Source organism: Pararge aegeria, chromosome 14 (genome assembly GCF_905163445.1).
Source record: "Pararge aegeria chromosome 14, ilParAegt1.1, whole genome shotgun sequence".
NCBI classification, from domain to species: domain Eukaryota; kingdom Metazoa; phylum Arthropoda; class Insecta; order Lepidoptera; family Nymphalidae; genus Pararge; species Pararge aegeria.
This window is the reverse complement of record NC_053193.1, coordinates 17,176,835-17,191,520: the sequence shown is the minus strand read 5'-3', so window position 1 is coordinate 17,191,520 and position 14,686 is coordinate 17,176,835. Positions and strand designations below refer to the sequence as shown.

General features: G+C 37.1%; 1 protein-coding gene across 2 annotated transcripts in view; it reads left to right on the top strand.

Moving 5' to 3' along the window:
* Window positions 1-14,686, top strand: part of LOC120629233 (myosin heavy chain, non-muscle) — a 103,804-nt gene that overhangs the window by 72,160 nt on the left and 16,958 nt on the right. For both annotated transcript variants that reach the window (XM_039898102.1, XM_039898103.1), the window contains exons 4-15: window positions 79-102; window positions 1,439-1,531; window positions 1,821-2,250; window positions 2,345-3,687; window positions 5,503-5,673; window positions 6,234-6,401; window positions 6,901-7,047; window positions 7,906-8,034; window positions 8,602-8,722; window positions 9,192-9,425; window positions 9,806-9,976; window positions 14,271-14,433. In XM_039898102.1, coding sequence (XP_039754036.1) covers window positions 79-102; window positions 1,439-1,531; window positions 1,821-2,250; window positions 2,345-3,687; window positions 5,503-5,673; window positions 6,234-6,401; window positions 6,901-7,047; window positions 7,906-8,034; window positions 8,602-8,722; window positions 9,192-9,425; window positions 9,806-9,976; window positions 14,271-14,433 — 3,194 coding nt within the window. The remainder of the gene's footprint in view (window positions 1-78; window positions 103-1,438; window positions 1,532-1,820; window positions 2,251-2,344; window positions 3,688-5,502; window positions 5,674-6,233; window positions 6,402-6,900; window positions 7,048-7,905; window positions 8,035-8,601; window positions 8,723-9,191; window positions 9,426-9,805; window positions 9,977-14,270; window positions 14,434-14,686) is intronic.

The following is a 14,686-nucleotide window of genomic DNA, read 5'->3' as shown; positions in this document are numbered from 1 at the left end:
TTTGCACACTGTCAGCACACTTTGTAATATATTTTCTCTATTTTCTATCTTCTGCGGGATCCGGATCTTCAACTACAGGGACCAACGCCACAATTGATAATAGTAAGTGAACTTTACACAAAAATACCACAATAATTTCATAATTACCACTTCAATACTAATTATGTAAATATGCGTTTATTTTAACACTTTATATTATGTACAATTATATAAGTATAAATATCTACGTGCATTATATGCTTTCGTTGTTACAAAAATATTCATTTAAAATGAGGCAAATACTCTTTATTAAAAAAACATTACGTTAAGTTTTTGTATAATATTTAAATTTAGATTACATGTAAATAAATAGTAAATAAGTATAAAAAAAACTCTTATAAACCCTGACTTTTGATTTTTTGTGCTTAAAAAAAAGTTTGTTTTCTCGTGGCATTAGCAGGAGCAAGGTTATGCTAGAAAACATTATCTGATCCCAAAAGTCGAAAGTTTGTATGTCTGCTTGGATTACAATATGTTCCTTTGCTAGTGCTGCTTGCTATGACGCTGACTGAAGCTCCATTTTAATTAATAAATTCACTATCTTCGCTTACTGAGTCTCCACTTTAACTATTAACTTTTTCATTTTCACTCATTGAATTCCAGTTTATTTATTAAATTCATGATTCACCATTTCAATAAGTAACTCCATTATTGTTGGTTATTGCATCTCCACTTTAATTTGCAAATTCATTTTTGTTGCTTACTTGAATGTCCGCTTAAATTAGTTGTTCCTTTATTATTTTTGCTTATTGAATCTCCACTTCAATTATTTACTTTATTATTTTCGCTTACTGAATCTCCACTTTAATTAGTGAATTCATTTCACGCTGCCCCTATTTCCGATCACAGAGCAATGGACCAACCTTTCCGACTTTTGAGGTAAAAGGATACGTAAAATTAATAATGTTTATTAATATCCTCCGTCACTAATGAGCTAGTTCGCATAAAACATCAAACAACATTCCTATTAATTATATATTTAATTATATTTATTATCCTTTTAATTATATTAAGCTAGGAACACCCCACCTACCCGAGGCGCGATCTACGTGTTTTATGTCAAATACAGTTTTGTATTGTGTATGCCCATTCCAAAGTAAAAAAAACAAAAAAAAATCACTGCTTTCAAGTATGCCTAATATAAGCACTTGTGACTCTACCACTCGGCAGGCATATTCTGCTTTTTAGAAGAGTTTGTTTTCTGTAAGCACATGCGTGGTGACCGAAAACAAACTACATATTGCCTTAACAAGTACAATTTCAAAAGTACCTACTTGACGCAGGTACTCGAATTTGCAATTGACTTAACACACGCTTATAACGGGGTGGAGACTCGCATATATTGCGACCGTGCCGTTGTTTTGTTTCTACATGATTTCTAATTCGGTGACTTTTGCAGGGTGAATTAGAACAACAGCTGCTACAAGCCAATCCAATACTGGAAGCTTTTGGTAACGCGAAAACAGTGAAAAACGATAACTCATCTCGATTCGTAAGTTAATGTTATTTTAATATTTTTTTTAGATATTGGTTGTGGTAATAGTAGTTAAAACCACCCAACTCAGATTAGAGCAGCATGGTGGGTCTGCTCTAAAATAGTTTTTCCTGTGAGAGACGAGACCTGTGCCCAGTTGTGGGACGTTAATAAGCTGTTTCGTATTAATACACCGAAAATAAATTCATTAAGACTAATTGTCAGCATTAATATGTTGTTTTACGGTATTATTGATTTTGATTCCGTTTTATTATGCTCATAATTTATAATTTTCTTTCGTTTTTAGGGTAAATTCATAAGAATAAACTTCGACGCGTCCGGTTACATTGCCGGTGCGAACATCGAGACGTACTTACTCGAGAAATCGAGAGCAATCCGGCAAGCTCAGGATGAGCGCACATTCCACATCTTCTACCAGCTTCTGTCAGGAGCGACGGCGCAGCAGAAAGCCGAATACATCCTAGAGGACCCCAAAAGCTACCCCTTCTTGTCAAATGCAGCGCTACCTGTACCAGGTATCGATGACGCGGCAGAATTCCAGGCTACCATCAAATCTATGAACATTATGGGAATGAACAACGAAGACTTCAACTCAATCTTCAGAATAGTCTCAGCCGTACTCTTGTTCGGATCGATGCAATTCAAACAGGAGAGGAACTCGGATCAAGCCACTTTGCCTGATAATACTGTGGCGCAGAAAATTGCACATTTACTTGGTAAGATAACTTTGAATTGTAGTAGAACTACTATTACCGTTTACTCGTTTGTTTCAACTAAATAATGGTTAATTTTGATTGTTTCTTCTTTCAGGTCTTTCAGTAACAGAAATGACGAAAGCATTCTTGAAACCCAGGATAAAAGTTGGTCGCGACTTTGTAACGAAAGCACAAACCAAGGAACAGGTGGAGTTCTCCGCGGAGGCCATAGGCAAAGCCTGCTATGAACGTTTGTTCAGGTGGCTCGTCAACAGAATTAACAGATCGCTTGACAGAACAAAGAGACAAGGTGCGTCTTTCATCGGCATCCTCGATATGGCAGGATTTGAAATCTTCGAATTAAACTCTTTCGAACAGCTCTGTATCAACTATACTAATGAGAAGCTGCAGCAACTCTTTAATCACACGATGTTCATCCTCGAACAGGAAGAGTACCAGAGGGAAGGAATCGAGTGGAAATTTATAGACTTCGGTTTAGATTTGCAGCCGACCATTGATCTCATCGACAAACCGATGGGCATTATGGCGTTGCTTGATGAAGAGTGTTGGTTCCCCAAGGCCACGGATAAGACCTTTGTGGAGAAACTCGTAGCGTCTCACTCCGTCCATCCCAAATTTATGAAGACAGATTTCCGTGGTGTCGCAGATTTCGCCATAATTCATTATGCTGGCAAAGTAGACTATTCTGCAGCCCAATGGTTGATGAAGAATATGGACCCTCTTAACGAAAATGTGGTATCCTGCCTACAGTCTTCTCAGGATCCATTCGTCTGCCACATTTGGAAAGACGCAGAAATCGTAGGTATGGCTCAGCAAGCTTTAACCGATACGCAATTCGGTGCTAGGACGAGAAAAGGAATGTTCAGAACTGTGTCTCAATTATACAAGGAGCAGTTGACGAAATTGATGGCGACGTTACGGAATACGAATCCAAACTTCGTGAGATGTATCATTCCCAATCACGAGAAGAAGGCTGGAAAGATTGAGGCGCCCCTAGTGCTAGACCAGCTTCGGTGCAACGGTGTGCTGGAAGGTATTAGAATTTGTCGCCAGGGTTTCCCGAACAGGATACCCTTCCAAGAGTTCAGACAGCGCTACGAACTTCTGACACCGAATATCATAACGCCTAAAGGATTCATGGACGGAAAGAAAGCTTGCGAGCAGATGATCAAGGCGTTGGAACTCGACCACAATTTGTACTGCGTAGGACAGTCGAAGATCTTCTTCAGAGCGGGTGTCTTGGCCCATTTAGAAGAGGAGAGAGACTACAAGATCACGGATTTGATCGTGAACTTCCAAGCCTTCTGTCGAGGATATCTCGCGAGAAGAAACTACCAGAAGAGACTGCAGCAGTTGAATGCTATCAGAATTATTCAAAGAAATTGTGCTGCGTACTTAAAACTAAGAAACTGGCAATGGTGGAGACTTTATATAAAGGTGAGTCTTCTGTTAAATATGAGCTATCAAACTATCCGTCAGATTTTGAATAGTTGGTACACCTCGCAAGGTTTGCAGTTTATTGAGTATAAAAATAAACTGAAATGGACCAATCGCGCATAGTTTTAAAGCTAGAATTCATCCGTGCTACCGAAGTGCTACCTCTATTAGAGTCAGGAATTTAAAGTATGCCTTTAGTTGTTTAGAAAACATTCCACTCGGTATTATTATAGAAATTTCTATTATAATGCTCAATGACTAAATAGAGTATTGTACGCGGCTCGTCACGTAACATAGAGCTTGTCTTTGTTATGTGGCCCATTGTTCAATAATAATAATATCTCTCGTAGTTCAATAACTACGAGTGTTATTATTGCAGAGTACCATGTGATGTAATGAAAATACTGCAATATTCGTTGATCAGAGAATAACGCATAATAAAAAACCAGATTTTTTTGAGAGAATTTGGTTCTTGGTACGCTTCTATGTTAATATGTATTTGGTAAATACAAAAACTACTCAATCGATCTTAAAGGCTCATTAACATAGAGCTGAATGGATGGCTGAGACTGGCTTTTATGGGATAAAAAAATGAAAGGTTGGGATGGGGATTTATTAAGAGGTGAAAGGGAGGGTGGAGAAGGTTGGAAAAGGCTACACACCTACAAGAGCTCAGATTTTTTTTTATAATTAATAAGATTTCAGCTGGATATGGTATATGTAAAGCAAGCCAGAAGAAAAGGTGCAACCGAGCTGTTCGCAATCCGTGGCTCTAGCTATAAACAGTAAACAGTCTGACATACGTAAATACCATGCACACGAAAAATATTGGTCTATAGTCGTAAAAATGTAATAGGCCCGTTTTGACACTTGTCATCGCGACGTAACTAGTGGAACCATAAGACTCTGTACTCGATACTCACGATAAATCAATTCAAGTCAGTATCAGTACTTGATTGATATTATTATGTATTGTAAAGTGTTCGTTCGTTCAAAGTATTCCTTTAACTTCACAACCAATACGCGTGACTGGCTGTTGATTATACGTCCACTTTTCAATATGTTGAAACAGAGTTAGTACTATATAACAACAAACACAAAAATCGAGTCAAATCACTATGTTTAAATTAATGTCCAAAATAGAAAAGCCATAGTTAACGTAATAGTAAACAATATATATCAAACTTAAACGAGCGCACAGTCAACTTTACAAGATGAGGAACGAAAAACTGCGCAGTGCGCGCGGGGACGCTTCAGTCATGTGCCGCTTGGTCAGATACATCATCTCAGACTCATTATTTAGAACCCATTTTGAGAACCAAGCTCATTCTTTGCAGTAAAGATAACTACACAATATTTAATTTCGATATTCAGTAAAAAAATGGTTACAGCTCTAGTATAAAAAAAAAAAAGACTGAGAACGTAACTGTTTTTGGAACGTTTCGCAACAATTATAAATTGCATGATACTATGAAGTAAGCGCAAAAAGAATACTCGCGATATATTCTTTCATATTAGTTAACGTCCCAAAAAAATTTACGTATTTTTTAAAACACTGTATGTAATTGATTTGAATTTTTTTGTTTCTTTCAGTTTTGTTCCAAGTTACATTCTATGGTCTTGCACAAATGTCAAAACGGGCCTATTACATTTTTCCGACTATAGTACATTTAAAACTGTCTGTGAAGCCAACATGTCGACAATAATAGAAAAATCGAAACGTGATTTTCAATTGTCATTATTAGGCACAGAACATTAATCCTTTTAAAAAATGTATGCCATATTGAACGTAGTTATCCAATGTTTGTGTTCCAGGTGAAACCTTTGCTAGAAGTAACGAAACAAGAAGAGAAGCTAACGCAGAAGGAAGATGAATTGAGACATATTAGGGAGCGTTTGGACACGCAACTGAAACGCTGCCAGGAGTATGAGGCCAAGTACCAGCAGGCCAGTGCGGAGAAGACACAGCTAGCGGAACAGCTGCAGGTTCGTTCTGGAACATTCTCGACTTGGCGTTTGCTACACGGTTACATGCTCATGAGGCTTAACAGCTACGCCCCAGGTTAATGGATACAGGGCGACATTTTGTTGGACGTGTTCCTTGCATGCCCTGCAAAGTGTTGTTCTGATTTAAGGCGACGATTTTCTTTACCATCTGCATGCCCGACAATAGCAAATACAGGAACTACTTTCCGGAAAAAATTTTTACTCGAGAAATCAAAAGATCGAGAATTCCTCCGGGGCGTCTGTAGACCACTATTTTATGATGCTTTAAGTAGTTTTGTGTTTTTAATTTAAGAAATATAATGTTTGCATTAACGGTGAAGGAAACCTTATGGAGGCTTTGAGAACATAATGCAGTTCTCTATAATGTTCTCAAGGCCATCCATGTGAAATCTACCAATCCTCACTTGACCTTGATGGACTACCCTACTCATTCTAAGAGGACACGCGTGCTCTGTAGTGGGCCGTCTCTGTATTGATGATGATTCTCTTGGTGAGGATAAAGCTTTTTAAGGCTTAAAGTTTTAAACTCCTCGTTACAGGCGGAGTTGGAACTGTGTGCTGAGGCTGAGGAGAGTCGGGCCAGAGCCGCGGCTCGTAAGCAGGAATTAGAGGAATTGCTTCATGACCTTGAAGGTCGTATAGAAGAGGAAGAGGAGCGATGCAACGCGTTGCAACAGGAGAAGAAACGGTTGCAGCTAAATATACAGGTGAGAAGAACAAGATATTTCTTTATTGCTCTACTCGTTGGACCAACTTTCTGGACATTATAGGATTAAACAATTATGTCCAGAATGAGGGTTCTGGACACTTTGGATTGAACTTTGAAATTTACAAAATTTAATCCAAAAATGCAAGCCTCGTACATTTACATGATAATTTCATATTTTTATTGTTAGTATTGAGCAATTTAGAATCTGGAATTCGTTTACAATTGGAAATAATACGGTTTTGTTCGGTACTTATGTATAAAGAATGGCGATTGTTGAGTTGTACTTATGCACTTCCTGTCATTTTTCATGTCCTTTTTCATTTCTGGTACCGAATAAATAAATAAATAAATGGTCCTCATTTCTCGATCACTTGAACAAGAAGACACTTTTGGTTCATATATACTAATTTTTTTATTGCAATGTGAATATTGTTGCTACGTGGATCACGAGACCGTGGTTGTTGTACTTATACAATAATATGGAATTTGTTGTTCAGGATCTGGAAGAACAACTGGAGGAAGAGGAAGCGGCGCGGCAGAAGCTACAACTAGAGCGGGTGCAGTGCGACTCAAAACTCAAGAAGTTAGAAGAAGACTTGGCCCTCAGCGAAGACACAAACCAGAAGCTTCTAAAAGAAAAAAAGGTATTTTTCTCATTCCTACATGTTGATGTTGAGATTACGTATTTGAAGACACCTGGATATTGACGATCCCTGGATTTTTAAGACCTCCCTGGCGCAACACCTGACCAGTGAGCGCTATGTATTTAAATAGGAGGTCCCGGGTTCGATTACCGGCAGGGGCAATTTGGGAATTTTTAATTTCTGAATTTACTCTGGTCTGGAGGCTTTGGCCATTGCTAGTAACAAACCTAGCGACAAAGACGTGCCGCTAAGCGATTTAGTGTTCCGGTGCGATGTCGTGTAGAAACTGATTAGAAGTATGACTACCATACTCCCTAAACGGTTAGCCCGCTACCATTTTAGGCTGCATCATCACTTACCACCAGATGAGATTTCAGTCAAAGGCTAACTTGTAGTGGAATTAAAAAAAAATTGTATTTAATTGTAACAAAAATAAAGAACTTATTTACTAAATACATATGCCTTGTCTTTATTTACATCTTAATTTAAGTTTTGTATGAGTTTAAGCCAGTTAATTTGTCCAATAACTACTTTATGCATGTTAAAAAAGGTAACTCCAATATGTATCATTAAATAAATTCAAACCAATCAATCAAAACTCGGAGTTTTAAGAAACACCCTAAAACAAGTGTAATTACAGGATTAGGTGAAAATTACAGTTCCATTTATTCAATGTAGCGCCAAAGTATTCTATTAGATTTGTTTTTTTTCAACTGGGAATAGTTAACTGAGACCGATGTAATACGATCAACAAAATGTACCCCAATTTTGAGTTATTTTGGTTAAATTAAAATTTGAGGACACAGTGTTCAAACCTGCCTTGTCGACGTAATGTTGCTTATAAAACATTAATTCCAGATACTAGAAGAGCGGTCGAACGATTTGTCCCAAGCCTTGGCCGAGGAAGAGGAGAAGGCAAAACATTTGAGCAAATTGAAAGCCAAACAAGAATCTGCTATAGCCGAGCTTGAAGAGAAATTGCTTAAGGTAAGGTCCTAGTACTTCAAAGAAGTAGTCAAATTATTAATTATTTGTCAAGTTAAAATAATACATGAGTCTTGGTTGTTCAACTCTGCAATTTTTTTAAGTAATTCTTAAGTATAGACACAATTTTTATGAGAAACATCTATAGGCGAGGGTAAACCTGATTATTGGCGTGGCGATACAGGCCGTGATATGAGATGGAATAAACGTACTATATTTAGTTGAGTTTAGTTGCCACTTCAAATTAATTCTTAAATTTAAAATATTTATTTTAATTTTAATAGAAATGTCATTACTTAATGGAACAAATTTGTAATGCTTTATCTTTTCAGTACGCTACATCTGATTCCTGTCGTAATTTTTGTTCTTTTATGCATACAACTTATATAAAACAGTTCAAATGTTTCACATCTGCCAGGCATCCCGTGACAGCTCACAGATTTTTGTTTATACAAAATACAAACTATACTATGAGCTATGACTACACAATTACAATTGAATAACTAAGCGGTAATCTATATACTTTCAATTATATAATATTATTTAATAAGACATTTCAACGTCCTATAGGACCATCAACTACGACAAGAGGCGGACAGGGCCAAGAGAAAGTTGGAGACAGAATTGCAAGATGTGAAAGAACAACTTTCCGAGAGGAAAGCCCAAGTTGAGGAGTTGCAGATTGTATTAAGTAAGTTTTAGAACTGCATTTTCACGAAAGAGATGTGTCCATGATCCATCATGAAATTAAAGACATAACTTATTTTTTACATTATTCAGATATCAGCGTTGTAGTATTCTGTGGCATTTATGGCGGCACAGAGCTGAGTAGGTGACCCGTTGACCACAACGAAGCAACATATGCATAAATTATTATATACATTTTTTCTTTTTCTCTGTCATCTTGTTGTATTATGTTGTAATTTATATATTGTGGTTTATAAATATTTATTATTATTATCATGTCAACCTGTCCTGTACCAAAAGCATGTCTTTGATATTTAACGGTTATATAATTTTCTAAAACGATGATACTAATTGAAAAATGCGAGTAATTAAAATCTATCTACCTATAAGAATCTTCTATCGGTACAAATAAAAATAAATGCAAAATTTATAAATAAAAAATAATGTATCATTTACACCTTCTTGCTTCATAGCCAAACGTGAAGAAGAACTGGCAGCCGCCATGGGTCGTGTGGACGAAGAGAGCACCCAGCGTGCTGCGGCACAAAAAGCCGCCAGAGAAGCGGAAGCGGCTCTCGCCGAGGCTCACGAGGACTTGGAGGTGGAAAGGGCCGCCAGGACCAAAGCCGAAAAGCTCAGGAGGGACCTCAACGAGGAGTTGGAGGCGTTGAAGAGCGAGCTATTAGATTCGCTAGACACTACCGCTGGTAAGTTCTTCTTTTATAGAAATCCGGCTCGAAGGACCATATTACTAGGAGTTATTCGTGAGTTGTTTGTGAGCTACTTTCGTACATATAAGGCATTTTGTATGCAGCTTGGGGATAAGCAAAAACATTTTTGTACATTGGCCAAATTAACGTAAGGATATTTGTTATTAGTACTTAATACTTAATTCCATGTTACTGTCTGAACAAAGTAAATTGGCTTTAAAAAGTAAAATTTTATTCATTAATGTGCACTGGAATTTTTGGGTTTTGTCCGTCCTGACATCGACAGGGAAGGTTGGAGGGACTATACCGACGAGAGCTTAACTCATAAGTTAATTTTCTTTAGTTTTCTCTCATTAGCATTAATGCATTGTTTCCAGCACAACAAGAACTCCGTTCGAAGCGAGAACAAGAAGTGGCAGTACTCAAGAGAAGCCTGGAAGAAGAGGCGAGCGCCCACGAGGCAGCGCTCGCCGACCATCGCCACAAGCACTCACAAGAGTTGCAAATGCTCAACGAACAGCACGATCAGCTTAAGAAAACTAAAGCTGGTGAGCAAATTCAAAATTCAAAAATTCAAAATTCAAAATTCATTTATTTCAAGTAGGCCTAATAAAATCTATTTTGAAACGTCAAGTCTGTCTTGTGTGTAGTGACTCTACCACCGGTTCGGAAGGCAGATTCTACCGAGAAGAAGTCGGCAAGGAACTCAGCAGTTGCTCTTTTCCAACAACAAAAATTTACATTTTACATTTTAAAATTCATTTTTCTATCTCGTGAGAGATGAAAGCGGAGCCGGATGATTCCAAGCAACCTAGTCATTAAGAAATTCATCAATTGTACAGTAACCTCGCTGTAATAAATGTGTTTTAACACATTCTTTAAACTTATGCATTGGTAGGTCCAAAATTACCTTAGGAATCATAATATAAAAGCGTATACTCAATCCCACAAATGACTTCTGCACCTTTCGCAGACGATATACAGATGTCACTAATTTATGACCATTTCTCGTAAGTCGATTCGAATCGACATTTTTCTATTATTACTTCTATCGCGCCATAGATTTATTGCGACAACGGATTAGTAACAATGGGAATTAGGTGTAAATATAATACGACAAAATCAAGTGGCGTGCACAGGGTTTTTTACTGGGGTAGGCACAAAGTAGGAAGCATCAAATGGGTAAATCCGCAGTGCTTTGGTGTCTGTATGAAGTGCACGCCACTGGACAATACACGCATCGCTATCTAGGCCCAAAGTAAGCGTAGCTTGTGTTATAATACTAAGATGGCTGATGAATATTTTTTTGAATAATATACAATAGCTGACCCGTGCGACTTCGTCTGCACCAAATCGTTTATTACCGTAAAACACGAATAAAATGACATTTTCTAAAAATTAATCCTATAGTCGGAAAAATGTAATAGGCCCGTTTTGACATTTGTGAAAGACCATAGAATGTAACTTGGAACGAAACTGAAAGAAACAAAAAAATAAAAATCAATTACATACAGTGTTTTAAAAAATACGTAATTTTTTTTGGGACGTTAAATAATATGATAGAATATATCGCGAGTATTCTTTTTGCGCTTACTTCATAGTAGCATGCAATTTATAATTGTTGCGAAACGTTCCGAAAACAGTTACGTTCTCAGTCTTTTTTTTTTTATACTAGAGCTGTAACCATTTTTTTACTGAATATCGAAATTAAATATTGTGTAGTTATCTTTACTGCAAAGAATGTGCTTGGTTTTTAAAATGGGTTCTAAATAATGAGTCTGAGATGATGTATCTGACCAAGCGGCACATGACTGAAGCGTCCCCGCGCGCACTGCGCAGTTTTTCGTTCCTCATCTTGTAAAGTTGACTGTGCGCTCGTTTAAGTTTGATATATATTGTTTACTATTACGTTAACTATGGCTCTTCTATTTTGGACATTAATTTAAACATAGTGATTTGACTCGATTTTTGTGTTTGTTGTTATATAGTACTAACTCTGTTTCAACATGTTGAAAAGTGGACGTATAATCAACAGCCAGTCACGCGTATTGGTTGTGAAGTTAAAGGAATACTTTGAACGAACGAACACTTTACAATACATAATAATATCAATCAAGTACTGATACAAACTTGAATTGATTTATCGTGAGTATCGAGTACAGAGTCTCATGGTTACATAACTAGTTACGTCGCGATGACAAATGTCAAAACGGGCCTATTAAATTTTTACGACTATAGCTAGATCGATTTATCGCCCCCGAAACCCCCTTATACTAAATTTCATGAAAATCGTTGGAGCCGATTCCGAGATACCAATTATATACAAGAATTGCTCATTTATAGATATAAGATAAATACTCGTAATATAATATACAGGCAGACTGTTATTCCCCGACGACTGAAAACATTCGTGTTCTTCACGCAAATATTGTCCAGTTGTGGGAATCGAACCCATAGCCTTGGACTTGAAAGCCACTGCGCTTGATATCTTCCTCTCGGATTCTTACGCAAAAATGAAATCTTTATATAAGAATACAATACTACTATGTTTATTTTGTCTTAAGTGGAAAATGGTAATATCCGCTAAATTCGTTTATGCTTTAACGCGAATTGAAAAAAGAAGGATGTAGTTAGGTATACCTACCTAACTACATCCTTCTTTTTTCAATTGAACGTTCAAAAACGTGAAAGTTACGTTCCGTTTAGTGGTAGTAAAATCATATATATGAATAATAAAATAAATGTTATCATTTTTCCTTCCACTTATAAATAAAGTTTAAACATGTATGATAGAAAAACTTAAAATATAACGCGGGGAATAACTAATGATATTATATACTTAGCAGAAGAAACAGCAAGCACTAGCTAGTCGCAAATGTATAAAGAAAAATTTCTCAGCGATATTGTCAAACTCCGCACGGTGAGCGTTCACCTCTATGATGTTTTATATAAAACCTATTTAGGGAACTGGCACGACAAAAATTCGAATTTTAAAATTCAAAATCATTATTGACAAACCGTCAATCGGTGAATACGTCAATCTTTTTTAAACTTGTCACATACAAAACTATTATGTGTTTTTTTTTATTTACCGGAAATTTTTAATGCATTTTACTTTATAATATAAACAATGGCCAATATCAAGGAGCGTAGGCAGAAGAATGTGAAGTTCGGTTTATCTAAGGACGACAACTTCGACGTGGAGAACACGATACCTCACGAGGACGGTAGCGCGTTCCACTCGACGCGGGATTATTGGCAGCACATGTGTAACGCGTCCCCGAGAGAACGTAACCACGATATGGAATGTAAATGTTAGTTCCGTTTCGGGGCATTATGCCGTCACAGTATAAGTTCTTCAGTACCTATAATAGAAATCTTAGTTGTAAATAAATAAATATACTATGACATTTACGCCATAGTACGAAACATCGCCATCTAGTTCCAAAGTTACTTATAATATACCTATAAACACCCAGCACTGACAAACATTCATGTTCATCACAGAAACGTCAAAGATTGTCTGGAACAGATCGCTTTAGTGATAAGACCGCCTTTTCACGCTCTGTTTTTTTTCTCTAAATTTCTTCTGTATTTGTGTTTAATTTGTATAAAATGTGTGTGTGCAATAAAGACTTCAAACAAACAAACAAACATTTGACTCAGAATGCAGGGTCGCCGCCCACTGCGCCAATCGGCCGCCAAATTAAAAGATACTAGAAATGTTCTTTGTTCAATTTCCGTAATCTAGTAATCTTATACTAATATATAAAAAAAGTTTGTTAGTTTGTTTCTTTACTTGAACGCGTTGATCTCAGGAACTACATGTCCGATTTTGAAAATTCTTTCAGTGCTGGATAGCCCATTAATCGAGGAAGGCTATAGGCTATATATCATCATGCTACGTTCAATCGGAGCATAGCACCAATGATGAATGTTTCAAAATCGGAGTTGTTTTACTTTTGAGAGCTAACGCTGCGTGCGCTGCGTAAACGGTTAAAGTTTTGATAAAATCATGTTTGACAAAGTTGTTCCATTTTTAAAAGTTCTAAAATAAGGCTCGCGACAGCATATGCCTATATTTGAAGGTTGACTTATAAGCGGACGAAGTCGCGAGGGACGGCTAGTAAGCCATAATAAAAGGGAATTGTAAAACAGAACGTTGCTTTTTATTGCGAAGGGTTGCTAGCCTTGAACTTTTCATCACTAATCAAAGGTTAAGTTCTTATACAATGTGTATCCGAATTTGTTAGCCCGCTACCATCTTAGACTGCATCATCACTTACCACCAGGTGATATTGCAGTAAAGGGCTAACGTATTATAATGTTAAGGATTAATTAAACGATAAAGAAGCTTGGGTGTGAATTGCTCGAACTTCATAGCTTAAATATTAATTTAATGTGAGATGGTGATAACAAAAAAAAATACCTGGTTAAATTTCTCCGGCTTCTTAAGACCAGGGTGCGTTTGGGACCCTCGTAGCTCTAGGCGAAGTTAAGTCTAAGTTGGCGAACGAAGTTTTCACCGACTGGCGCAGTGGGCAGCGAACCTGCTTTCTGAGTCCATGGCCGTGGGTTCGATTCCCACAACTGGATTAGTTTGAGGAACCTAGATGTTTTTCAGTGTCTGGGTGTTTATCTTTATATTATAAAAAATCATGAAAATATTCATCAGACCCATAACACATGTTACGCTTACTTTGGGGCTAGATGGCGATGTGTGTATTGTCGTAGTATATAGTATAATATATAGTATAGTATATATATGTTTGGACACTTCACAAGTGCCTGTTATAGGCCTGAATAAAGAATCTTAGTACATTATATTTTTCTCCCCACCAGCTCTGGAGAAAGCTAAACAAGCCTTGGAGGCGGAAAATGCGGATCTAGCGACGGAGCTAAAGTCCGCCAGCGCGGCGAAGGCGGAAGGTGAGCGAAGACGTAAGCAGGCGGAAGCCCAACTGCAAGAGATCACTGCGAAGCTGCAAGATGTTGAGCGTTCTAGGTTAGTTACTTATCATATAGAGTAAAAACAGAGTGAAACAAAGTGTTTAAAAGATATGGAAACACTTACATAAAGTGTTTCAATATCTTTTAAATTTTCACGTAGACATTCCTACCTGAAAATTTATAAGAAACTAGATGTGCCCTGCTGCTTCATAGTCTACACTTATAGTCATATATGAGATTTTTTAACAAACATTTTTTTATCTTACATAATGTTTTTGTTCAATGAAAAGTATACTATGAAAAAAAAA